Below are 27,426 nucleotides of genomic sequence, written 5' to 3' on the forward strand. Positions count from 1 at the left end.
CTTTCAGCTGTCCCCCATCCCCCCCATCGCTGTGGGGCTGCCGGAGCCGGGGCGAAGGGACCCTTTCAGGTGGAGGGGTCGGGTACCAGCGGGCAGGGCGTAGGCCGAGCCCCCCCCTCCCCGGGCCAGCCGGACTGTGGCGCAGAGTAGCGCGGCCCCTGCCCGGAGGGCTCGCCGAGAGAGGGGCTAATTGCCATTACGGCTGGGGTATGACGGCGGTCCTGCTACAGCCCACCGAGCCTCCAGCCCGCTTTCGGGGTCCCCCGGGCGGTCGCGATGCCGCAGCCGCCCGGGGCGGTGCCGCCCGTTCGCCCGCGCTCCGCGGCGGCCCCGGGGGAGGGCCGGGGGGGTCCCGCCTCGCCGCCCGGCCCCTTTGCATTGCGCATGGGCCCTCCCCGCCGGGTGGCCATGTTGCAGTCCTAGCAGGCGGCGCGGAGGCGGCGGGTCGGGGAGCGCAGCGCACTGCACCGCGATGGCCGTGGCCGTGGGGAGACCGGCGGTGGGTGCGGCGGCGGGGCGGGGGGCGCGGTGCCGGGGGTGAACTGCCCGAGTGCAGCGGCGTGTGGGGCCGGCGGGTGCGGGGATGCGGCGCCGGGGGTCGTAGGGGTGCAGCGCCCAGCGTGTAGCGCGGAGGGCTGCGGGGGTGCCATGCCGGAGAGGACGGCGGGCGTGCCGGGGCGCCGCCGGCCGTGCCCGGGACCGGGGGGTGGGGTGGGTGTCGGGGTCCGCGCAAAAGTTTTTCGCCCCGGTTTGGGGCCGCGACTCTTTGTTGCAGCGGGCCGGGCCGGGCGGCAGCTCCGCCGGGAGCCCTTCGCTCTGCGCCGGGCAGGGGGAGCAGCGCGGTGGCCGGGCGTGTTTCTGCCCCGCCGGTTCCCACGGGTGGAAGCGCCAGGGAGTGGGGAGGGCTGGGGGCTTTGGGCGCTCGGCTGCGGCGGGCAGGAGTGGTGGGAACCCCGGCGTGGAAGTCTCCAGAGGGGCACGCGTGTTTTGCATCTTCCAGCGTGAGCGTTATGCTGGGGATGTGGGGGCCGGGAGTTCTTTACATCCATGTGGAGAAAGACAAAAGATTTCCCCTTTCTTTCTGTAAAAGAAGGAAGAAACCCAAACCCAAACAACCCAACCCAGCCCCACAAAAACTAACAGATGCTCTTTCCCGGGAAGGGGGAGGGGGGAAAAAGGTCTCTCTTGCATCCAGCTTGCAGAAACGTGAATGAAACTCCACCGTGACCGGACTGAATGCACTTTTGTGCATCGTCGGCCGAGGGAGGGAGGGAGCTTGCCTGACTTCCCCGTAACTTTGCCAGTGCTTGCGAGTAAAACAGATGCTGCCCATGAGCGGAGGACTTGAATGTGGCTCCATCTCGAAATAAGAAAATGGTCTGTGTTCAAGATGTGACCAGGACGAGAAGGTTTCTGTTAGCATTTATTCCACGCTTATGGGTCTGTGGGGCTGTACAGTTCCTCTGATGTGGCAAAGCAAATGTATGAAGATGGGGTTAATGGTGTTACTGGAGGTGGGGAAGTTATGCTACTGAGCAAAATAAAAGCTGACGTTTGTTAACAGAATACCTGTAAATTATACAAGCTGTTTGTAAAGCTTCTTCCGAAATTATTCCTTGATCTTAAAATCTCAAGCGTGCTTGGAAATTGAAGTTTGTCTTTCATTGTAAGACAACACATTGAAATCACTACTTCAGCTCGTTTTTAGAGCAGGCTGAAGGGTATTGCTAAGCAGAGCCGTTTTGCTTTGGGGAGGGTACAGCCTCGCAATGTGAGTAGGCTCGGGAATGTGGTTTATTGTGAAACAAGATTGCTGTTTGTTCTTGCATATGTGTTTTGCTATATTTCTCTGTCATTATATTAAACTGATGCGACCACTCAGCTTCTCACATTTTTGGTAACCGAAGTCCCTGAGCAATCCCAAAACAGCATGCATGGGGGTTTTTGCACCAGTTCAACTCAATTCCTATCTGTGTGCTGCTGAGTCCAGTCCAGTGGGACTGACTGCAGAATAAAGCATCCTGCAGCTCAAGAAGCATGTGCTTGTGGGCGAGGGAAGGATGAGGGCACTCGGCTTCCTCGTAAGTGGTTGGTGGGCTGACCCTTCATCCCCCCGAATTAGTCCTTTTTGGAGAAGAGAGTTGTTTTATCTTGGGGTGATAAGAGAAGAAAGGACAGTGGGCTGGTATTCAGTAGATGTCAGGGGTGTTTCTGTTTTGTCTTGTATTCCACCTTATCTAATCCTCTCTGCTACTGCTTTGCATGCTGCTGTTGTGTTGCTGGCAGGGTGGTAGGGAGTTTGAAGAAATGGTTAATTATACGTTAGTGCAAGGCGAGACTGATGAACGTTTGCCTCTCAAGCTTTCAATGTAATAACCGTGTTTTATAAGGACCCCAATGGTATACGTCTTGTTGGAGGGAGCACGGGGGTAGAATTAAGGAAGGGGGAAAGAAAAGGAATGAAATGAAAAGCGAGTCAGTTTGACTTAAAACTATGATAACGTTCCTGAGTCACAACCTTTTACGTCCTGGCAGGATATGACACCATGTTAATTGTAAAAGCATGCATAAAATATAACTTCAGTGAACTGCTCTGAAGTGTCTGTGTTTAATTGTAGCAGAGCAGGGCGTGTTTTCTAGGATGGGCGGCTTTCATTTTAAGGTCCTGATCCGCAGATGTGAAGGCACATGTGTAATGCACTGCCAGTAATTTCATTTGACTTAATAGACTGATCTCAGTATGTAAATGTAAAAGCATGCATAAGTAAAATTTTGGCAGGATTGGTGCTGGGAGCTGCCACGGGACCTCTCAGCTGATGAAAGCCATGCGTTTCCTTAAACATACATCAGGGTGGAAGGATGCATATGGTCATCTGGGCTCAGTGTGAGATAAGCCACTTGTAGTCTGGAAACTGTTGAGATGTGCTAGACAGGGGACCCCGTTCCTCTTCCTGGGTTAATTCACAGTATCTTGACCACTGCTGGATGGTTTCTCAGTAGTTCAGAGCATGGAAGAGGGTTCTGGCCTCCCTACCCTGCGTTTTATTTGTTTATACAGTTACACGTTTACAGAGTTATAGTGGTCTAGTTAAAGGTGCAAAACTAAGGTTTACTTATATGCATATACTAATGTAGACTCCTTTCCAAGTCAAACAAAACCTGATGGAAAATATGAATTTTACATGGTTCCCATGTAAAACGTTATCTGAGAGATTAAAGCAGCGCAGTGTATTCTTCCATCTGTTTTAAAAATATTTGGTAATGAGAGACTGCCAGTTTCCATGGAGGGGGAGCTAATAAAAGAGAGAAACAAGAAGGTAGAGCAGGGTTAACGGAGCTGAAAACTCTTTGTGCTTTGTCTTTCTCTGAGCAGCAGGTCTACCAAAAACCCGCTGGGGTCTGCGAGAGCTGTGGGGCAGTGCCTTTGGAAAGCCCCATCCATGTGTGTTGGTAGGTGGAGCAGGGCCACCGTGACCACTGATTTTAGGCAATGAGATAAGCACTGAGAAGGAGGATAGACACCTGTCTCTTGTGCTTTTGCTAGCTGAGTGTTTGGTCCTTTTCATTGACAAAGGTACGACTGGGTGAGAGAAGAGCTATTGCAGGTAGAGAGCTGAGACTGAGAGAGGTCGGGGGATGAGGTGGGTTGGGGCTGGACCCCAGGGCAGGGAGTGGGCTGTCATGCTCCAGGCACAGGTCACCAGTGTTCCAGCTGGTTGGAAGCTTGGCGCTTTCCAACTTAATGGCAAGGCTGAACTGTCCTTGTGGTCAAGTATCCTCCACAGAGCATCACAGGGCTGTGGACTCTCCTCGCATTGAACGTGGCAGTGTTGTGGGCTTGGGTGGTGCTGCTGAGATGGCTAGGGGCATGAGTTTTGGTTTCTGTGCCTGCTTTTGGCTGTGAAGTGTGGCTTTTGGGCACCTGGCCTGGCTCAGCTGCCTGTACTGGGAAAGCAGACCTGGGCGGTGTGCATAGGACTGTATTTTAGTTTGTGAACTCTTCATTTCCTTTATTCACCTCGGCGCCTTGTTTGCAGTAGGAAATTCTTTCAGACAATTCTTGTTGCTCCTGTTGATGTTAACAATGGTGGGAACCTGCCTCCTTCTTGCCTTGTTTTCGGCACAGCCTCAGTTGTGGAGCAGGTTATGTGTCCAGCCCGCCCCAAGCTCAGCCTCTAGGTTTTCCAGCATGAAGTGAGCTGACCTGGAGTCAGGATCTGATGGAGATACTTGGAAAATTCCTTATTTTGTGTAAATGAGATCATGAGGAATCAATTTTTGTGTCTGAGTAGGGCCTCTGAAAAAATGATGGGGATTGATTAAGTAAGCAGCATGAATCTGAGAAGTAAAATATTTACTCAGAGCTGAGGCATGTTTTATATGTCCCCTTCCCACCCCTGCAGCCCCCAAGAGAGATGGCTTTACTGGCTGGCTGCCCACTCTGGAGCAATGTGAAGTTTGTCGCTTCTTTTTTTTGCCTTTGGTATGCCTCTTCCTCTCAACGTAATGCCAAGAGTGCGGGCATGAGACAAGCCACAAGCTACTGAGTGGCTTTGCAGGAGAAATGCCAAAGGGACAGGGTCTTCTACTGGCTTGGCAAATGCTTCTGCCTTGTCCAATCTCTTTGTTGGCTTGGTTTGGCTCTAGGTTCCAGTCCTGTAAGCTATAGTGACTCTTGCAGGAAAAGATAGCAAAGCAGCTTCAGCTTAGAACAGTTGGGTGCAACCAGGTGATATAAAAAGAAAGCAAAAAAAAGCCCCACAGTAGTACTGTAAGCTTTTTTTTTTTAGGTACGTTGTCTAGCTGCCTTCACTTCTAGCTCTGTGAACAGCTCTTCAGCCTACTGTAATAAGTGATGCGTAATAATGGTTCAGACAAACACCACGGTGCTGCTAGCATTCAGCGTTAATGCTGGTGGAGAATGCTCCAGATCAGACTGAAAACCACATTCAGGGTCTTGCTGTCTTAGCTAAGAGCGGCAGTAACAGAAATTTACCCCAAATGCTCTTCTTTCTCCCTATAAGTGCTAGTTTGCATACTGCTACATGATGCCTTTGGTGAGATGAGAATGAGAGATGCTTTTTCTTGGCTGCTTCATTACCTCCGGATGCTTTTCCCCCTTCTCTACGCCATGGTGCCTGGTTTAGACTTACGTAGGCCAGGACTTGCAGGAGTCACCAGAGCTGTTTTCATCCACAGTTCAGGCAGGCGTGCTTAATGCAGGCATAGGCAAGGCCCGCTTGGCCTGGCGTGTGGCAGTGGAGGAGGAGCCACGAGAAGGAGGAAAAGCTCTCTGTGGTTTTCCATTAGCAATACCCAGCCCTTCTGCAAGCTTTCTCCTGTGGCTGTGTTCTCTGCTCATCCAGTATAAGCGATACCTGCTGTTGGCATGAAATGTGGTCCGAAGGCTATTACTGCCTTTTCATTAGTAGTACAATTATTTTTCCGAGCTCTGCAATTTGTAAGTCTTGAGCTAGCTTTGGGACTCCTTACTTAAAAATACAGGCTGCGCCTGTGTTCAGGAAGATGGCTGAGTAGTCTTAGGATCTGAATTTGCAATTAGAGCTTTTAAAGTTGCTGAAAATATGGAGGAGCTGAATATTTTTCTTGCAGGCTTGGGCTTTTTGTTTTCTTCGGTAGCATCTCCCATAAGGTGATGGCAAAGAGCAGACTACTACTGGTTTTGGGGTTTTTTTTCTTCCATCTCAGCTTATAGCTTTTTTAGATCTTCTATTATCGAATTGGATTTTCTGTTAACATTTCTGCATCCCAGATTTATTTTCAGATGGGATCTAGCTGCTGGCAATATGTTATTGAAGTACTGTAATTGCAGGTTATTTCTTTACCAGATCTGGTCACGAATATTTGGTGCAAGCTAATGGAAAAAGCCTTGTTTTAGAAACATTTTGGTTTTGCCACAGATGTTGCCTGCTTTGCCAGCAGCTCCTGGGAACTGATCGCAGTGCACAGCAGTAGTTCGAATATGAATTGCTTCTGGAAATCTGCATGCATCTCATGTATTTAATTCAGAAATTATATTAAACTCTCTCACATGATGGGAACGGAAGGGGAAAAATAGTGTTTTGAATCCTGAGGGGGATCTTTGTAAATGATTTGCAGGACTGTTTGGGGCTGTCTGTGGATCTGAAAGTGTTCTGCAAAGTCTGAGTGTTTCGTGGTGGGTTAACTGGGTGTAAAGTGAAGTACAACGTCCTGTGTAAGCAAGAGACTCAACAGAATCTATTTGCCAGATATGTTGAATGCACCAAGTGTGCAAAATGCTTTGCTTAAGCACATTAACGTGGCTTGAATTAAGTTTCTGACAGTCTGGTAGTGGCTGCCTCTGTTTTTGTCTGTAAAGAAAATTATGGTGGCAGAGGAGCGAGCTGGGTAGATGGCTTGCTTGGTGACAGCGCGAGCTTGTATTGCCCTCTTCCGCAGGGTAGCACAGTGACTGATTTGCAGTGAAGTACGAGAGCTCAAACTGCAGCAGATTGAATTGCAAGTCTGCTTTTATTCTTTCATATAGAGGTTCCCACTTGTAGCCACAGCCAGATCTTTGCGTTTTGAAGCACAGAAATCATCTCCTTTCAGCCCCTGTGAAAACCCATCTCCTCCAATCTGAGTCAGCCTAGGAACTTTTGGCAGCTTTCAGATGAATGAAGAATAGCAGGGTGATGGTCCTGGTTTAATTTTTCTGGGATAAAATTTGGCAGGCAGTAGCCTAGCTTGGAAATAAGAAATTTGCAACCTGGAAAGGTGAAGGTATCTGGTTATCATTGACACTCGTTCTTGGCATCTCTGCAGTAACATGGATTACCCCACATCCTCCAGATGTGTGTAGGAAATGTACAGAGTTGCCAATAAAGAGAATGTGCATAAATGTAGTTGGATTTTCCTTTTCTTCTTCATATGATTAAAGATTTTTCTTTTCTCTGTTGCCTTTTTTGATTTTTTTTTTTTGCCTTTTGTTTTAATTGGTAGAATTAAATTTTTTGGATATCAGCAGAATGAACTTGGAAACAGCATGGCTGATGATATCCCAATAGTCATTGGTTTTGTTTTGTTCCTAGTTTGAGATGTCAAGACTGATATTTTCAGAAATTGCTGAATTAAATAGCTGGAAACAGTTCTCACTTATTCTCCGCTCTTACAGCTAAAAGATTAGGTCGTCATACTGTGAGCAGGTATATTGCTAGCTGTAAATGCTAACGGTGATTATAAGGCTTAACACAGCCATCTGGGACTGAACATATGCACAGTCCTCAAATCTTCATGTCAAGACCCCAAGAGGAGCAGGGATTTTGCTAGGTCGTCTGGTGACTTGCTGTAGTGGTAAATCATACCACTTAACCACCACATCACTTGGCTGCTGCTTTTTCCTCCCCAAAACCTGTTTTGTGTCCGGATTGAGCTATGGCAGGTCTCATTGTGCCTTTTTTTCTTCTTGGTCGGTCAGTTCTACACTGAAATATTTTGCCCGTGTGTAAGCGGAAGGGTGTAGACAACTGGGGTGGGGGAAGTGTAATTTTTCAAATTCTGTGTCAGGAATTTTATCTGTAAAGCTTTCCCTAGTTGTGGACAGGTAACTCAACTTGCTGCTGTTGTTGTTTTTAACAGAAGAAACAATGAATCAATGATTATGCCTTCGCTAGCTTAGAGAATTAGAAGATTAAGTTGTTTTAATTACATTTGAAAATGGTTTCATTCATTTCCTGTATAGTATCTGTAATTTTCAAGCCAAGAAACATCCTTAATGCTTATAAATGAATGCTTTTCTGCCCCAAAGTATTTTTTATCACAGAAAATGCCAACCTAACCTCATTCTTTTTCATCTGTCTCATTAATATTGAATACATGGCACTTTAATATGGCAGCCAAAGCAAAGCAGAGAATTGGAGCTAATATCTGACAATGGCAAGCTGAGATTAAATGACATCCTAGTGCAATCTGCTATATATAAAGTAATTGGTATTTTCCAGGAGCATTTGACCCAATTTATGTGATTTTTATGGTGTTTTTTTTTATCCCCCTGCCCCCTCAAATCTGTCTTCAGAGGTTGGTTAGTCATCAGGATTTCTGAGCCTTCAGCCTGCTTTTGAGAAGATGCTGGGTGCCAGTCAGTTCTCTGAACGTCCTGGGGAGGTGAGAGATGCTAAGCATCTTTGGGGAGTGGGTTGTCAGGGGCCTGAGGGTGCTCCCTTGGTCACTGTCCAGGCTGATGAGTGAGGGGTCCCCACAGGGATGTGCCATGAGAAGGGTCGGAGGATGCTGCCTCTGCACCTGGAAGATCTGTTTCCACTGTGCCAGACCGATTTTGGAAGTCATGAAACGAGCCCCTGGCCAGAGTCAGGAGGCAGCCCTCCTTCCTGGCTTTGAGTGAGCTCTTGCAGAGTGCTCCTGTCTTTCTCACAGGCTTGGCTCAGCTGTGTGGGGAAGGAAGGGAGGGTTTGGTGATTGCAGCACAGGTCCAAGTCCCTGGTGTCCGGTGGAAGTAGTGGAGGTGGACAGTGGCACCAGATACTAGGAGCTGCTTTGTGCTGGGGAGAACCTGCGTGGAAATCTGTGCTTTGGCCCTGGGTCAGCTCTTCATCGAGGCAGCGGTAAACCCTTCCTGATGCTCTTGAGTTATAAAGAAAGAACTTCTCAAAGAAGCCCCTTCTGGGATGCGCAGTTGATGGTCACTGAACATTTAGAACAATTTAGTTTGGCTTCTGATATATAATTGCCAAAAAGCGGTAGTGTCAGGGGACCTTCGGGTTTGTGTTTCCAGGTAGCTGAATATTCATCCTGCTGGAAATTGCCTTTGCTGTTTAGCATTTGGAGTTATGCAATTATTAATTATTAGAGCATTAATTACAAGACCCACTTGGGATTAAGGCTTGAATGGCTGGCACGCTGCAAGTGTTTCAGCTCCTGATTTGCTGGGTGGTCTTGGGCAGATACCTTCATTTTGGTATGTCTTTGTTTTCTCCATGTGTAAAGCAGATGAGAATTCCCTTCTTTGTTTTGTAAGGGGCAAAGCTGTGAACAATGAGTTAGTAGCACGGGCATAGTTACCTTTACAAACCTAGCCCTGTTGCGCAAATCTAGTGAGATCTTGTGGCACAGAAGTGTTAGCAGACCAATGCTTTTAATTAAAAACACTTTAAAGAAAATAACTATTCAAATACAGTAATGCGCAAGTTATGTTTTCAAGGAGATTTAACAAGTAATTTCAGTAAGTAGGCCTTAAAAGTGAGCAGCATGAGCAACTCCGCTGACCTTGTTTCTCTGGGTTTACGTAAATGCAATTGAGGGCAATTTTCACATAGAGCATTCCTAAGAGATGGCGAGTTTCTCTGTGGTAGGCCAGAACCACTTAAACATCAAAGTCAGAGGTGGTTTGGGTTTGTTGTTTAAACAAAAGCATTATTTGAAATTGTAGTCTGATGTGTGACTACAGTCTGTTCCTGAACACAGCTACATTTCCCCCAGGTTTGGCCTCACCAGGAGTGGAGCTCAGAGAAGCATTTTTTCCATGGCATGTGTGCTACTTGGTTTTGATATAACCTAAGGAAAGCAGTATTTTTTTATAGCCTAACCGAACAACCTGATGATTCCTTCAAGTGGGATGAGCCAGAAGGCTAGAAGTATAAATCCAGGCAGGCTAGCTGTGGTACGGTTTACGTGCAATGAAGGGAAGTATAAAGTTCACACAGGCTAAAAAATGGTCGATGTTTCTGGTGTGAAGGAGGTGGTTGGTCCGCATGTAAAACACTCATGGAGACTGAGGAGTCCCAAGAGAAGAGTGTGCACGTGCTGTCCCCATCCACACTAACTGTGGTAAACAGGTCTTTTTCTGGACTATGTGCCCTGAAATACCTTGGCAATTGAAAGCTGTTCAGGGCAGGGGACTTGGTGTGTCGGGTCGGATGCAGTGCCTTGCAGAGGAGGGTCGTGGCCCAGCATCTCTGGTTTGGTGGTGCTGAACGCTAGGAAGGAGGGTGGAGATGGCTGGATGGGTGCTGTCCTCCTGGCTTCTATGCAAGTAGGAGAGCTGTACAGGTCTGCTCTTGAGGTTTATGCTCCAGCTGGCACCTTTGGGAGCTCCTGAGTGTCCCAAGGAGATGTGAGTAAAAACGTCATGCACCCAAGGGTGGGCTGCTCTCCTGGGGTCAGCATGTGTTGGCCTGCCGCAGGACCAGGCGCTTGGTGCTGTGTTGGTACTGTGGCATGCAGAGTGGGAGCTTAACACTGCATGTACAAACCCAGCTCTTTCTCCTGGACGGTTGTGGGAGGAAGAGCTGGGTGTTAGCCTTTGTCCTTGAAGGCTTACCAAGTTCCTGGACTGGTTATTTACCTGTCGGACCCCAGCTGCTCTGGGCTATAAGCAGCCCATGCAGTGCTGCTTGTGGCTTCGTGCATTACCTACTTCTCTGAGCGATGTGGAGGTGGAGACTGCTGCATTTCCAGCCTTTGCAGTGTTAATAAGGAATATGCAGCGATCACTTGCTTTGGTATCTCATTAAATAACTCAAGCCAAGGGCAAAAACGTGCACCACGCATGGGAATTGTGCCCCACTTTTAGGAGAGGGAGGTCTGCAGCGCTTGGAGTTGCAAAGCATGTCAGAGCTCCTTCATGTGAACTAATCTTGCCTAGTCCTCTGCAGGAAACACTCGCTTGGAGCAGCTGAATTTGCCTTTGGGTATGTTTGTCTTCCCCAATCCTTCGGTTTGGCTGTGTACATTTGTGACAGGATTTACCTGCTCTGTTAGGTCTTTAAAGCCTTGCTGCTGTGGAGAGATGAAGCACAGTGCAGCGGAGCCTGTTCTCTCAGCAGCACCCCTGCTCATCTGTCAGTCGTTCTTGCTCTGTGGTCAACTTGTGCTCAGCTGTTATGTGGTATGTGCTGGCATAGTTAGTCGGCCAAGCTAAACAGTTCGGTTCTTTGCTTACAGATGGATACCTGATGTGCCCTGCTGCCTATCCTGGTGCTTCCAGGAAAAAAAAAGGAATTGAGGTCGAGCCTAGAAAAATGGGGTCTAGTATGGGCAGCCTGTAACCTGTGTGGGACCCTAGCCAACGGGGCTGTGTGCTGGCCCGGCAGCCTGCCTTTGCAAATGTTGCTGCAGGAGAGCAGCCTGTCGTGAGCTGCCTCTGTGCTCTCCTGCCAAGGCAGCAGGACGGGAGGTGGCTGGCACACCTTGGCACCAGATCACACTTCTTTGGAGCGACACCTCTTAGGGGGAAAAGAGGATGAGGAAGCAGAGTATAGCGTGGCTATGCAAAGCTACAGCACAAAAGTAACTGCAGGAGATGCAAGCTAATGGCAAGTCCTCCTGCTTATTATTGTCATTTGGAGAAACTGCCTTGCAAAATCTTCCATTCTTCCCTTCCAAAAATTGTCCTTGAGCTATGTATTTCAACAAAGCAGAGTGCAATATGTATTGTCTGTACTCATAAGATTGCAAGACTTTGAATTCTACCAGGTATATGTTTAGTTTAACTGGGAAAAGTCTGAGCAGCTGGACTGTTCAGGTGAGTAGTATGTTAGCTAATTTGTTCTGTTCATTTTTGGGGTGTATCAAGGAATAAGTTTGAAAGCGTGGGTTTAATTTTTTGCTGGTCTGTTACAAGCAGTGGCATGGATTGCTCCAGCACAAGTCTTGACAGGAGGTCAGAAATTAAAAGTAAGTCGGGATCAGGCTGCTTTTGCTTTCCTTTAAAGCACAAACATGACTGGAGTAGACAACCAAAGCAGAATGTGGTGGCCAACATTAATTCATCTGTGGGGGTGGATACTTGCTCCAGTTTAACCTTGTAGCTGGGGTCCGTTGACAGCTAATGGATGTTGCAGGAGCCTGTGTATGGAATAATTTATGAATTTGGAAGAACGTGATTCCAGCAAGCACATGGGTGGATGCCAGTGGTTCACAAACCTCTGCCTATGGTCTTGTGAGCAGCAGCCTGCTGCAGGAAAAATAACATTGGATTAGCTCAGGACAATGTTGGGAAGTGTCACACTTAGTTCCTAAAGACTGGCCCTTCTGCAGAGCGGCACTGGACTCTAGGCAGGATATTCTGAAGTAAGCAGAAATATATCAGATATGAGTATTCTTCATGCATCAAACAAAAAGTGGGAAGCAACAGGGAGTTGTTCTTAGCTACCAGCTTTTCCCAGGCAGCCTTTGCAGTATCTCTGTCATTTGGGAAGGCAATTCCCTTGTTTCAGGTACTTGAGCTGTCTGAGCAAATGCCAGGTTGCTTGATCTTACAGCTCCGAGGCAGCTTGGTGCCATGACAGGCCTGTTATCTGGCTCGGCAGTTTGGTGTTGGGTGCCTTTTCTGCAGCTGAAGAAATGGAAGTCTTACCTTGGCACCAAACTCAAGAGCCAGATGTGAACCCATCAGCGCTCCCTTGCCTGTTTCCAGCTATTCAGCCTCCTGCGTTTAATTAAACTGTCGCGCCACTGCAGGCGAAGCAAGACCAAGGTACCAGAAGCCAAAGGTCCAGCTCACAAAGGCATTTGGGAGCCTTGGTATGTGAATGGGAACCCTTTGACAGCATGTAGGGCAGGGTCAGTGGCTGCCTCCCACTGACTGTGGTTTGTTTGCTCTCTGCTCATCTGGCTGCTCTGTGGCGGGGCTGAAAACACTGTTGGAGGCTGGCGTTTTCCCTTCATGTTGGTTTTAACAACAAAGTGTATCCTCACACCTGAGGAGCACTTTCAATAATGGTTAACCCATTGCAAGTGCCCTCAGAGCATCTCACTGTCTTTCTTTGCAGAAGTTCATGTGCACTGTTTGGTTGTTAGAATCTCTGCTTTGAGAATAATTTCAGAAGGCTACAAGGAGACTTGCTGCAGTTAATTTGTGTTGCCTGGTGTATCTTTGCACCTTACGCCTTCAGATGTGGTCACACGATAGAGCAGTGCTTGCATCTGAGCAGCTGGAGTGGTTGCTTTCTGCAGGGGTATTGGCAGTGGGGTTAGAGCCCAGAAACATTTTGTGTTTCATCACCTGAGCTACTGGATGGAGAAGGCATGGCCTTTAGACGGGAGGGTGGAACTCCTGTGTCAGGTTTGTTTGTGGAGGTTGGGCGGTTGGGTCAGATAGGGAAACAAGCCAAGCAGAAACTCCTCAAAGACCCACAGGGGCTGGCAGGTTGTTAATCCCTGAGAGGGGGCAATTTTGTAGCCCAGCGTGTAGTTGTCACCTGTAGGGAAGTGGTGAGGGCAGAGTGCTGCCCGCCTTACCCTGGGGCTGCTGGAGCTCTGCGGAGGCTGTGCCGGTGGTGTGAGCTTGCTGCTGAAGCAGTGGGAACCTCTGCATTGCCTGTATGGGAGGTCAGTGACCAGCTCAAATACAAGTTCACTGTTCTCTCGTTAAAGACCCCATGTTCCCATAAAGCATGTAATCCTTGAAATAAATGTTGGCTGTAACGTACAGGATCTTCTCTTTCTTTTGAAAGAGACTGATAACCAAACCACGTTTTTACTGCAGGCCTTTTCCTGGCAGAGCCATGGTGCTGGGAAGCACGATGAAGTGTTTATGGCTAGCAGAGCACTGCCAGTAAATGTCACATTTCATAGGAAGAAAAATGATGTTTGCAGCTACCCCCATAGTTTTGGCTAAGTAAGCTGGCTCCACGGTCGGTGTGCTCAGCGAGGAGCACTGCTTCTCCCAGCTGTGGGTACCGAGGGCTGTACGGACCTGGCTGTGCTGGCAGCTGCTGCTTTCAGAAGCCTTGGATAACTTGTTTGCTTATCCCTTTGCCTGCCCTGACAGCATCTCCCCTGTCATTTCCAGGCCAAGTCTTGCTCCTACTATGTGTGTCAATGACTGCCTCTCTTGTTACAAATGTCGAGCTTTCTAGCAGACAGGTTGAAATGTAATTCTCAAATGTTCTGTAGCTTTGACATATACCGTAAGATCACTGAACGCACAGCTCTGCCAAGGACCGTGGTGGGACAGAGAGCTTTTTTAAAAATAGCTGTAGGAAGGCTGTTAGTGGAACCCTTGTGGGGGGACGGGGACACATGACAGTGGAGAACAATGACAACACGTACAGGATGGTGGGATCAAACACAAAATGCCCTTACTGATAATAGATGTGGGGAAAAAAAATCCGATGACTGGAAAGTAAGTTTTCTTTGCTCTAGAGACGCAACTCTTCATACTTGATCAGGTCAAAAGGCATAATGTTGTTATGCAAAGCTGTATGTTGTTATATTGTAACAGATTCTAAGGGGACTTATGTCTGATGTCCAGAGCTCAGAGAGGTACAAAATGAGAACTGTGTCTGCTAATTTACGTTGCTGCTGAGTGCTGGCCAGAGGCCGTCAGACCCCCTTCCTCTTAAGCACCTGGAAAATGACAAATGACCAGTATAGCTGATAGGATTACAGGCCTTGATGATGGACCTGCTGCCAAGTTATGGATGTGCATTGTTTTATCAGAGGGATCTTATAATAGTCATGGGAAACCATGCAGAGCATAGCTGTATCTATTAGACAGTTATTCATAATTAAGTGAATTAATTTGATTAAGTGTATATGATGGTGTTAATGCATGACTGCTTCGTGCCCTGAGTTTATAAATCAGTTTGCTCTTCTATGCTGTTAAATATGTGACTGCAGTGTCTTTGATCAGCTTACTGCACAGGTGATACTGGGCACATTCTTGGAGTGCACAGCAGGGGCTGGTTCTCCTTGCTGACATGAGAGGAAATTCGAGAATTAAGCCCACAAAAGACAGAGCTGTTTCCTTTCCTGCCAGCGTGCCCTGGGACTGCTTTCTGAGAGCAGGCTTGCTGACCACGGCACTCTTAGTACTGGAAAACCTTTGCATGTGTTGTCAGGTTAGTGTGCAATATGCTTCCTGAGGTTTTAGGGGATTTTGTTTGTTTGTTTTTGTTTTCCTAGTGCAGTAAACTTTGTATGTCTGGAGCTTTGGGCCCTCCAAAGTTGATAGTAGGTTTTGGATCAAGGTCTCTGAATTACTTCTAAGAAAGAATAGGATTTTACTGTTACCAGATGTGTTTAATTAGTGTCTAGAATTTAGCCACTAATGTAAGTTTGTTTATAGACATACTGTTAGTATTTTCCTTTAGAAAATTGTTGTCTACATGCAGTTGTTCAAAACAGTACTTAATGTTAATAAATCTAGCAACAGATTTAAAAAAATATTTTTCTCTTATTTCCTTATCCTGTGTGTTTATACGCTGTTTCTGTTGGGCTTTTTAGTTTGTGGGTATGTATGTCGCTTTTTCTAGAGCAAAAATTGAAGTTGTTCACCAAGAAGAGCTAAGCTTACAAAAACATACCAGTTGGCTGACAGTTCAGGGGCTGGTAGCATCTGAACCTACTTGCATGAGGGGAAGTGTGGGACCTTGAGTATTTATTTGTTTTTCATTTTGTGTTGGACAGTCTTGAAGAAATTTCCCCCTTCCCAGCCCCAGGACTTTAATGTGGTGATTTTTCTTTTTGTGACTGCTGATGCATAACTGGCGTTTGTGGGAAGTTGAACGTGGAATTAGTCTCATCTCTTAAAGAATGAGCTTCCTCCCCTAGGAAGGGGGACTTCTAGTCCTACCTAGGACATCTAGATACATGCTTCTTAGAAACTTGCTGAGGGTATTCACTAGCATTACTGAGCCTGAGATGTGCAGGCTGTAAAATACGAACCTGCCCGGAGCAAGCGCAGCCTCTGATGGTAGCTGGTGTCTATCAGGCCTGTAGCAATGCTGTGGTGCTGCACTTCACACCTGGAGGACCTGAGCCTCCTGGGTGTTCAACTGCGGCAAGGAGTGATATTTGGCCTTGAGCAAGCAGCTGCTTGGGCTGTGAGAGGCTTTTCTCCCTCCTTGCGTATGCCAGCCCCCCTCTAAATCCTTTAGCTGACAGTAATCGGCATCCCTGCTTTTGACTTTGTGAGCAGGATCCTAAACAGTGGTAGTCTGACCTCAGCGAGTGGGGTGAGAAAAAGAGAAATGGAGTGTGACTTGGGTGTATCACTTGAGCCTCCATAGCCCTTGCTGTTCACAGGAGGACTTGCAGCCTCTCTGTTGGGAGTTGAATTTGAGGAGGGAAGAAGCTCTAACACCTGAAGGTATATCCCTACATGCAAATGTTGAGTTTGGTCTCCAGTGTTAGGGCATCCAACTAGATACAAGTGCAGAAGCACTGTTACTGGGAGAGAAACTGATTACTGAAATGGCCCCTGTGCCAGCCGTGTCCCCCCATGCACACACAGCCTGGTAGCACCAAGCTGGCTCAGTTGCTGGAGGATGGGGAAGGAGGAAAAAGGTAACTGTACAGGCTTGTCCTTTATTATGAGAGATTCATGAAGGGGGGGATCACGGGCAAGTTTTTCCACATGTAGTGACCTAGGCCAGTTTTGCATCTGGCTTTATTTGCATTATTAGGATTAAACTAATCTGCTTGAAATCCTTGATGATGGGAAATTGCTGTTTGCCAGTGCTGTACTGCTGAGGAAAGTCTTTCTCCAAGCTGTGTGTCTGGTTTGGATGCCAGGTTGTTAAGTTTGTACCGTACTGTACTCATGCCCAGTCGTTCTTTTCCTAGTGGGTTATCACTGGTGACTTAGCCTTTTTTTATTAAGCCTGACATTAGCCTTTATTACAGGCTTTAAAGATTTCTGTAGTACAGTGCTTGGTATAAAATGGGTGGTTGTTGGGGAGGTTGCATAGGTTTCAGTAAGAAGTTGCTCTGTTGGCTTGCATTTGTGTATGCACAATTGTATTTATGGTGTTGAGCTTAACCTCACGGGGAAGGCAGATTCTTGTTCTCTTGGTTTCAGGGGCACTGGGGAAGTGCTGATCTCAAAGCTGCCCTTGAACCATGCGTGACTACGTGATTGCTTGGCTCTTGCCGGTGCTTGGGAACCTGGCCAAGTGAACACTCCTCCACATGCACCCTCTTGAGTTGTCTTCCCCACAGACCGAGGCAGTGTGCAGGAGAGAGCAGTGGGTTTCTGGTTAAAGTACCATCACTGAAGAGCACTGCTCATCTGTCTGTCTTTCAGACACGTGCTGTTACGTGGCTTTTTTCTTTTAAGTGACAGCTGACAGGCACTTCTCGGATGTCCAAAACTGTGCATGTGTTCGCTTGGAGACCACTGAAGTGGAGGACATGCAGTAGGTTCTGTTCTGAGCCTGGCAGCTTAGAAATTGTTGGTGTCTTGGTGGAAAACCTGGTAGCGAGTACAAGCCCTGGCAAAGGAGGAGAGAAGACAGAGGCAGTGAGAAGGAGCTTTAGCTGAGGCCACAGTAGTATTAGTTCATGATACCAGACCTCTTAGTCATGGCCAGGCCTGCTTATAGCACTCAAGTCAGTTGGGTGTGTAGCCACAGCAGTTTTAATATGACAGATTCGTCTGTGCTCATGCGTTTTGCTGAGGAGTTAAGGCCTGGATTTCCCCCACCTCAGGCAGACTTTATTTCAGTTGCCTCAGTAGCTGTTCTGCCTGACTACGGGTAAAGGTGCAAGAAAATAAAGGCAGACTGTGTGGCTGTTTCTTATTCTGAATGCCATGGATTTATCTGCTTTTCCAGGTCCTTTCTCCTTTGCAGCATTTTCCTTCTAGACATCTCTCACACAGGCAATGTTGCAGCTTTTACTCAAGGTGATAAAACTGTAGCCTTCAGAAATCACAGTCTGTGGCTAGGCTAAAACATGTCCTTTCCTGCTAAGGAGCACCTCACTGAAGTAAGCTGCATTAAGGAAATCATCACAACTTGTCTAAAAAGAGTAAGGAAGGCTGGGGTGACTGCTGGAATTGAAGTTCCTGGTGTGATCTGGTGGGAAAACTTGCCCAGCCTTTTGGAGGCTGAGAGCTGCAAGCTAAAATACAGCTAGGAGCTGTGCAAGTGCTGCGTGCATTGGGGAAGGGGGCACCTGGCGGAGCTCAGAGGCTCTGCCAGGAACATGCCGTGTGCTGGGGCTGGGCGCAGGGCAGGAATTGGGGGTCTGGTGCTGACCCTCCCTTCCTGTTATGTTTCTTGGCAAGCTGGGGGTTGCACGTAAGCCCTCTACCCTCAGTGCTGGCACAGACCTGCTGCCTCTTGCCAGGATCCAGCCCTGGGGTGGAAGCTGGGTTCAAACAGCTTAGGAGCCTGGTGCATCCAATGAGCTGTGATGTGGCCTCATTGCCTTGATAATATATTCCCAATTGTACCAATGAAACTATTTATTTTATTCCCCAGGAGCTCCTGCCTCGGTAAAAAAAAATAGGTCCCTGCAAAAGGAACTTGTTGGGCAAGCCTAACATTAGGTGTCATTGCCTGTAGTTGGGGGAAGGATCTCTCCCTGCTGCGCCCAGCTCCCAGCATAGTCTCCTGCGGGGAAACTCTGACTCTTGTTTTAGGGTGATGATGTCTGCCTGAGCCACCTTTGGAGGTGAGAGCACTTGGAGGGTCCCGAGAAGGGAGGCAACAGTGTTGCTGTCTGCCTGCTTTGTGAGTGGTGTAAGGTGTTTCTATGAAAAAGTCTCCACTTTTCCAGTGTCTTCAGAGGTGTTTGGCCTCGCTAGCAACCTGCTCCTTTTTATTCCTGCCTGTGGGTGACCTGCAGCCAGTGAAGCATGAGGTGAGAATGGTCAGGGCTGCAGGAGTCTCCTGCTGATGCTGGTTGGCAACACCATCAAGATCCCCTTGAATTACTGTGCTGTGGCACGGCACAGGGCAGGGAGGCAGCGCGAGGTTTCTCTGCCTTGGCTGTAGTGTCTGCAAAACCTCATTCTGGCTGACTTGTTCCAGATGGTAGGTAGCCGGCTTAATTTGGGCTGTCTTCACTTGCTTGCTGACACGGGCTCCTCCTGAGTTAATTAGCAGATGAAGTTGATGGTACCCATGCTTGGCTGTCTGCAGTCATGGAAGTCTGATGTATGGGTGCTTGGGGGGACAGGGAGGAAAAAATTATATTTTTTTTTCTACTTTGGTGCTGGCTGGGGCTGCCCAGGCTGGCTGCAGCAGGAGATGCAATTTCGAGTCTCTCACTTCCCTCTTGGAGACATCTGCTTGGTGGAATGTCTCTGTGACTTCATGGATAGTTCCTCTGGCCCAGGCAAAAAAAAAAATCATGCGAGTTGGATTTCCTTGCTGGTCTGTTTGCAGCGGTGGCTGAGGACGTGTTTTGGAGAGGACGGAAGTGTTCCGTCCTCAGAAGGGAGTTTGGCTGTGCTGCGGTGAGGGCTCGCAGTTCTGTAGCATCTTCCACGTGGTGTTACTTGTAGTTAGTTGTGAACAGCTGGAGTGCAAGGAGAGCCTTTTCCCTTTTCAGCGTGTGGGGAGGAATAGCTCAACATGAACTCCAGTGCAGAAAATAGGTGTGGGGCAGAGGGGGACTTTCCACATTTGTAGGGATTGGGATAAAAGGCTTATCTCTGCCACAATCAAAAACTGGAGCTGTAAAGCTCATCCTTGGGTTCCTTGTGACTAGAGAGTTAATCCTTTCTTCTTGTGCTGTAAATGTTTATTTAGCTGTCTCTCTTCTGCATTTATGGAGTTCAAACATTTTGGAGTGTATGTTGGGCAGTTGCTGGTGTCCTGTCCAGGGATTCTTTATGACTTGGAGCATCACCAGGATTGTAGTGTTCATCAAATGCCTTGGCCATCCTGCCCCTTTGCAAGTGATGGATGTGGAGAGGACTGTGGGAACATTCCTGTCTGTGGGCTGCATGCGAGAAAAATGTTTTGTCTTGCATTGCCTATCGAGTCCAGAAGCGTTAAGTCTTTGGAGCAGTCTATCAGTGCAGCAAAACACCAGGCGGGTAAAAAGCCTCGTGTGGAATGGCCTTCTAGTCCCATCTTCTCCTAATGATACCAGTGTCATGACTGTGCTGCAGACCTAGATCAGATGTGCTTTCCTCTGGAACAACTCTGACGATATTTTTGGAAAGACGAAACACAGTGTTTCAAGGCAACGTCAAAAATTTGGAATTAATGAGGTGGAGGGAAGGAAGTACTTCAGCTAAAATGGGGACTTGCTCCTTGAAGCTATGTACTATTTATGAAAATTTTTATGTAGCCTTTCCCTGTTAAAGGCAGGAAAACGAAGACTGGCTGAAGGCAAGCGAGGAGTTGCTGTTGAGTCAGCTGAGAGCTTGAAGTCTACAGACTAACGTTTTGAAACTGTCACCTAAATAATTCAATAAACCTTGACCTTTTCCTCTGCACACAGATTCAGTTCAACTTAATTCCACTTCCGCTCCTGCTGAAGAGAGAAAACTGCACGCTAAGACAAACAATGTTATTTGTAATCCTCTGTATTCTTTGCTATCCTTTTATTATTAATGGTGAATGACTTCACTGGCACCGCAGAAGAGCTTCATGTACCGTAAGAGGCTATGCACATCCAGTTTTCCTTTTCTAAGCAGATGCAAGGGCTATGGCTTAACACTCAGAAAATTAGACCATGCTGTAAATGCATTAAAATCTGTTTTTTCTCCTTTGTTATCTGCATTACTTTGTCAGAACCACACTCAAGGCAACATTTGCTAGTGAGAGTAAAAGCACTGGAATTGTCTAAATCCAAAATGTTTTCTCTAGCCTTTTATTTGATATCCTTAGTGTCATATATGCATGTGCATGTTGCATATGAATTTCAGAAGAGCTGGTCTGAGACAGCTCTTTCAATCCAGTTGATACTGGATTGACACTTCCTTGGTGGTACTGGACCAGTAAAGTTTCCCTAAGGAATTCCATTGTGTGTCTAGCACTTGCCGGGACCCTAAAAGTCCTGGTAGGGCTTTCCCAAAGAGTACATTTATCTGCTTCATTTAGGTCCTCCAGTAACTCCAAGCCCCAGACGAGTTGCCAGTGCACTGACCATGTCAAATCACATGGCTGAATGATGATTTTTTTTTTTTTTAAGTCAAAACCTGTTTGTATTTGCTGCTGTGGTACCAGGGCATTGTAGAAACCATGTCTGTATATCAGCATTGTCTTAAGATTTTGATATGAAGACAATTACTGTGATAAATCTGTACTCTTTAGTCTAGACTCAGAAGAACTGGCAAATAAATTATCTGAAGCTATATGCCTTTATATATGTAGCTGTGTGTGTTACTTGGAGATTGGGTTTGTGCAGACAACCATAGCATGTCTGTGTGCAGGGTAGCACTGTGCAATGTTATCCCCCACCAGCCTCTGAGCAAGCTGCAGGACACTGTATCGGTGCAGATCCTAATCTGCAGATTGTTGCAGGACTAATTAATTATCCAGAGCATGATTTGGGGCACCTTTCAGTCCTGGAGCTTGCTGAATAGGAGCTGACAAATTCTGCCCTTGATTTGCGGCTACAGTTTTTCAGGAAAGAAAACACAGGGTTAAGGAACTACAAGCCAGTCCTACTTGGCTGTGCCTGCACCATCTAGCAAGGAAAGCTGTGGCTTTTTATGTTTGGAGTGGCCCTTAATTTGATTCAGGTATTGGAACAGTGCTGCCTTGTTACAGTTTTATAAGCAAGCCCTGTGGGCTGCTTTGCTTTCCAAAGATCTCTGTATTTTGCTCTGGTTGTGTTCACACCCTTAACTGGACTGGAGTTTGGTGGAAACCTGGGGAAGGTTTGAAGAAAACTTGGCAATGGGATCAGATGCTCTGTTCCCAGGTTTGTGTTAATTCTACCTTCTTGTGCCCAGGAGCCTCGCTGAGTTCATGTATCACACTTTCTTCGGTGTCGAGTCCCGTACTGCGCTGTGCCTCCAACTAAAGACTTGTAGCAAAGTATAAATCCACTTAATGGCCTGCGATGCAGCTGTTTGAGGGCTATTTTAAGTGCATGACAGTGGAATACAGAAGGAAATGGCTGTTGCTGGTTTTTTCCTCCCTGCTGTCTTGCTGGACTATATCTGTATGTGTGATGGTGTGGGAGTGTGTAGCCAGAAAGGCTGGAAAAGGGGTGAAAGAACTGGGACAGTGGTGGTGGGAGCAGAAAAAGCATTTCTAACGTCCATGTAGAGGCGTGTCTTCCTGCCATCTCCCAGTTAGCTTCTGCCCGGCTGATCAGAGTTGCTTTTAACTCTTCAGATTACACGTTCTCAAGTCTAACAAATATTCAGCCTTCTATACTTGCTGGTGTAAACTGGCGTAGTGGTACAGGCTGATTCGTGTGCTGTATTGCCGTGCAGCAGCCGGTGGTCTGTTGGGCCATGGTCCCCATCAAAAACATCTCATTTGGTGCTGGTGTAAAGGATCCTCCAACTTCCTCCATGGTGCCTGGCTGAGAGGGGATGGCTAGGGATGTTAAAAGGGATATATTTGCCTTTCACTGCATGTGGCACCTCAGAAGACAAAAGGTGGGGAGATTGCAATAAATCACACACCATTTTTTGGAATGGGAGGAGTGGAGCATTTCAACCTGGGGAGCCTGGTACTGAATAACTCCTGTTTTATTTCATCAACCTCATACCAGCAGTCAAAGAGGCAGTTAGTTGCATGTTGTCCTCCTGTCAGGAGAGAGATGGGCCAGAGAAGCACAGAGCATCTGGTTCTCATTGGGCTCTGCCTTTGGATGGACTTCTTTCTTGTTTTGTCACATTAAATCTCTGCCCCCACCCCCTTCCTCCTTCCTCTCTCCTTTTTTTTCTTTTCTTTTTTTTCCTTCCCTTCAGTGAGTTTACAAGCCTTGCTGGAATGCACATGTGGTCCTTATCATCCGCAAAGTCCAGGGTTTTTTTTTTTCTTTGCTGGTTAGCAGTTTGTGACATCAGGGGCTGTTAGAAGCATTAGTCACTTTTACTGCAAATAGAAAGGTCCGTGGTTTTTGGAAACCTATGGAGGAAAATGTCTTTTATGTCAGTTCTTGGCATAAATGGAACTGTTAGTGCTCTGAGCTTGTGCTGACCTTTAGCCAAACGTTTTGCCTGGAAGACAAATGTTCATTCCCACTCTCTACAGCCACTTCTGAATTGTCAGATTTTGCTGACTTCCTTCTTCCCAGAAGAATGCGACTGTATCCTTTTTCTCCATCCTCCTGCTGAGTTGCTGCAGCTTGCCAATGTAAGCAGTTCCCCTCGCCTCCCTGCCAGCGTGCCTTGGAGGCGCCGGAACAGCAGCGCTCGATGGGCTGATGGGCCGCAGGGAGCGTGTCCTTGCTGCGTGGCAGGGACTGCAAACTGCTGGAAACCAGGATATTTGGTGCTGGATGTCAGGGAGATGGGCCTTGGGCTTCCCACCTCACACTGCATCCGTGCTGGGGGATCTGGGACTGGGGCAGCGGATTTTCCACCGGCAGGCACAGCCTGGGTGGGCTGCACCTGGGCAGGGGCCGGCTTGTGATACCTGCTTGCTGTCCTCCTGCAGTGTCATCCTGGATTGGTTTAGAGAGCCAGCCTTCGGGAGAGGATTGCTTCTGCGTGTAGCTGCTAATGTCACATGTCCAGCATCACCCAGTCTCTGAGGGTGTCTCCTCAGGGGAACCCCTTGCTTTGTCTTGCTGGCAGCCTCCTTTGACTGGTGATTCCCTGGGTAAAATCTCATGTATTTGTAGAGCAATATTCTGTGCAAGGAGGGGCAGCACAAGACCCATGCCTACACTTCTCAGTCTGCTGCTGCCGGCTGCTTTGGCCAAGTTGCTTCCAGCCTTCCTCCCATAAAATAACCTTTTCTGCTATCCCAGTTCTCTGGGATTAAAGGGAAAAACCAGCACGTTCAAGGAGAGCCTTTTCGTGTTCCCTGTGACCTCTGTGGTGACTGAGCCAAGGGAGCCAACTGCGGCATAACACTTTGTGGATGGCATTTCTTGTTACTGGGGGTAGGGAGACCTGGCTCCTTGTTGTTTTCGATGTTGCTAGAGGGCTGCTGCAAGGGACTTAACTGAATGAAGCACACACACTATTGAGAAGCTGTGTGACTCTAAGCAGCTACAGCTGGTGCCAGCTTTTATTCTGGAAGAGCAAGATAGTATAAGGATGTCCAGCCCTTGGGGGCAATACCTGCAGCAGTGAGTCACTTGGTGGGTTGATGGCAAGGCAGGAGACGTTAGCCGTCAGGCTTGCCCACCTCTGATGCATCTTCATGGCTTGTTGACACAATCTACAGAATGAGAATTTGTCTTCCAAAGGGGTGTGCTTTCCCTGTTGAGAGAGAAGGGAAGAAAAGAAAGGGGGAAAGAAAAAAGACTTCCCAGACACCAGTAGCTTGTGGAGGCATCTGCCCAGGCCTGTGGCTGGTCAGCAGCAGAAGCGGAGACAGGAACTCCCCCTCCTCTGCTAGTGACACTGATGGTTATCCTGGCCTCAAACAACAACAAAGTCCTTCCTTCCGTGATTAATTGAGTGATTGCTATGGGCTGTTTTCTTGTGGCATGACTGCACTAGCCATGGCAAGGAGGGGAAAGGAGTTGTTCTTTCTTGTCATGTTTCCCCCCCCCCGGCTTGAGTTCCTTTGTCCAAGAATTAAGGGTTTAGCCATCACTGAAGTCTGTATAAGGAAAGGGATGGGGGTTGTGGGTGCTGTTTCAGGGAACTTAACAGTGAGCTTGGCTCTGGCATAGGCATTGGGAATACTTTGTGCCCTGCCGACAGGGAACCCCAGCTGTCAGGTTTAACACAGGGAGAGGGGACAATAGACCCATCTCTTGCTGACTCCTCTTTGCTTCTGTGCTCTCTGCTCTTTCTGGAGCCACCTTTTTGTCTAGGCAGATTAAAGTATCTCTGAGGTCCCTGGCTTTGGATGCAGCATCTAAGGTTACTTCAGAAACACGGGAACGCGCGCATGGTAATGGGGCAAAAATGTAGCTGGCCTGAGCTGCTGACAATAAAAGCTTTTAGGATTTCTTAAAGGTGCCTGCTAAATTCTGTGGCCTCAAATAACTAAACACTTGCTTCATATTTGTGGTTGAGCTCAATATTTTGCATACCAGCGTTTTTCCCTCTTGAATTTGAGGCTCATTTTTGTTTTCTTTAACTCTTCAGAGGCCATGTGAAACTGACCCCCGGCTGCCAGGAGCAGTGGGCCAGGAGGGGCTGAAGGGGAATATTTTGCTGGCAGCCTTAAAGCAGAAGGGTCTCAGCCAGGAGCTTGCTTGGGTTCAGGGAACAGCTGTCATCATGGTTAATTCCTAAGTGGGGAGAGCAGACCGGGGCAACAAATGCAGGTGTCCTTGTGAACCCTCCTCTTTCTTAGGCCTTTTGGGAGTGACACTCTTCTACCCAGGCAAAGAGTAACTTTGCCTTATCTCAGGTCAGCTACCAGACACCTTCTGAAGTGTAAGGATATGGCTCTGCTTTGTGCTGCCTCTGGAGAAGTGATGTGTTTCTGAAGATGGTACCCACCTTGATATCCACTTCCCCATCTGCGTGGAGGCATACTGTTGCTGACTCCAATCAGGAAAATAAGTTTTCCCTTATTCCTGCTGGCTCTGCCAAGCCACTGTGGCTTAGGAAGAATGAGCTGATTCTCTCCTTGCACATGCCCCATCAGCCAAATGGTTTTATAAAGCTTCACTGAATTACATCCAGGCAAACCCGCTGTTTGCCACAGAGCATCCGTTACAGCATTGCTTGACCTATAAAACCTTTGCCACCAGGAGCTATGTATGAAGAAAACCAGATCTGAATTGGACCTGACAGGGCTCCGAGATTGCAAACCTGTTCTTGTTGTTTTGCAAGACGTTTTTTTCCCCCCTTAAAATTAAGAGCACTAGGATGTAGGGTCCTGGCAATTAATCTCTTCACAGCAACGGCAGTAGTAGACGCTGTGCCTCTGGAGACCTGTCTGTGCTTTACTTACCCCTTTCCTTACCCATCTAGAGTTAAAACCAGCAGCTGTGATAACAGCATCTGAAAGATTGTTGTTGACCCGAGAAATACCAACTGTGGGATGCCTTGTAGGTCGCTCTGCAAAGAAAAGTGATCAGCATCTTTCTCAGTAAACAAGCATTTATTTCTTCATGCTGCTCTAGTTTTTGTAGGGGTTAGCGTACAGCTCTGGAGGTTCAGAATTGCTTTCTGCTCATGCAGATGGGACGCGAAGAGGGAGGGAAGATTTGCCCTATAATAAGGGATTCAGTAAAGGAGGCATGACTATCTTAAAGAAGAGTTTGAAAATTAAGACTGCTTTTGGAATGTCTTAAGCTCTCTGACATATGAGAACATCCGGACCCCCAAGTCTGGCAGTGTATCTGGTGCAAATTTGCCATCTGAACTGCAGTCTGTGGAGCTGCAGTTCTATCCATGCTTATCTTGTCCATCACTCCTGAAGCTGCAAGCAAGGTGAGGTGCTTGGCAAACAGTTATTCTTCTAGCACGCTTGTAAGAGGTCAGCAGTTCCAGATACAGCGACTTGTCTGTGTGTTAAGAAGGCGTCCTGTAGGCCTATGTTACTGTGGGAGCCAGCTGAGGAGTTGTGTGAGTCCAGGAGTGTATTTAGGTGTACTGGGGAAAGAGAGGAGTTGTTCTGAGCTCTGCTCATCTGCTGAGGAAAAATGAGGAATACCCTTGGGAAGAAGCTGGTGAAGCAGGGTGATGGTATGCTTTTCCACTTGGGGTGAAGTGCCCGGGCAGCACTTCTGCCTTGCTCTGGGAGAAGAGCCCCGTGGCAGGAGGAATAAATGAATGCTTGTAGCATTGCTGCCCTGGCTTGTTGGGTGCACGTGGAGGCTCTGGGCTTGTCTCTGTTGGGCAGGAGCCTTTGCCCATATCAGTCTGTGACCACACTTCAGCTGGAGATGCCCAGTTGGCAGTGGGATGACTCAGCTGAGATCAAAACTCAGCCCACTGACTCTTCTCAGGAGCTTGTCGCAGTGATTCACAGCCAGAGCAGCGCGGCCATCTGACTTAGCATCCCGTTGTTTTTTAAATACTTCTGTTTTGCCAGACTGAAAGCGTGAATCACTCGCCTGTTTTGCTAATTATACACTGAGCAATCATGCTTGTTGCTCTCCAGAAAAGGCTTCCTTTCCATGTAGATAAAACCTGAGCTCTTGAGCAGCTCTTGAGTTTGCACTGGTTTCACTCCTTACCCCTTCCTCAGGCAGCCCAAGGGCTAAAGGCTGCAGCAGTGTTGAGCTAGTAAATCCAGAACTGCCCAGTCCAATGTATTTGGGCTAATTGGTAAGATTGTCCACTGTGGTTTTGCAGCTTGGCATCGTTGGCAGACCTATGCCTTGGCTGAAGGGGCCACAGAGCCTTGTGGAAGGTGCTGCAGCTTCCAGCCTGCCATCTAAACCTCTGCTGTGGGGAGAGCAGAGAAGGGGGGGCAGGGTTCTTCTCCTTGTGTCAGCATCCCTGTAGTTACTAAGCAGGAGTTAAGCTATCCCCTTGACAAGGGTGAAAGTGAGAGCAGAGGCCTGGCTGCAGTGGTAAGAGGTTACACAGTGTGCACATCTCCCTTTTAAATCCATTCTCTCAGGAGCAGCCTGTGTTTCCCCCCAGAACGTACCAGCTCTCCAAGTCCACCTGCATGCACTGGAGTGGCAGTT

General features: G+C 47.8%; 1 protein-coding gene across 3 annotated transcripts in view; it reads left to right on the plus strand.

Moving 5' to 3' along the window:
- Positions 1 to 401: 401 nt before the first annotated feature.
- SEPTIN11 (septin 11) overlaps positions 402 to 27,426 on the plus strand; it is a 61,269-nt gene continuing 34,244 nt past the window's right edge. For all 3 annotated transcript variants that reach the window (XM_037392744.1, XM_037392725.1, XM_037392736.1), the window contains exon 1: positions 402 to 499. In XM_037392744.1, the coding sequence (XP_037248641.1) occupies positions 473 to 499 (27 nt within the window). In that variant the 5' untranslated portion in view covers positions 402 to 472. The remainder of the gene's footprint in view (positions 500 to 27,426) is intronic.

Source organism: Falco rusticolus, chromosome 1, assembly GCF_015220075.1.
Source record: "Falco rusticolus isolate bFalRus1 chromosome 1, bFalRus1.pri, whole genome shotgun sequence".
NCBI lineage: Eukaryota > Metazoa > Chordata > Aves > Falconiformes > Falconidae > Falco > Falco rusticolus.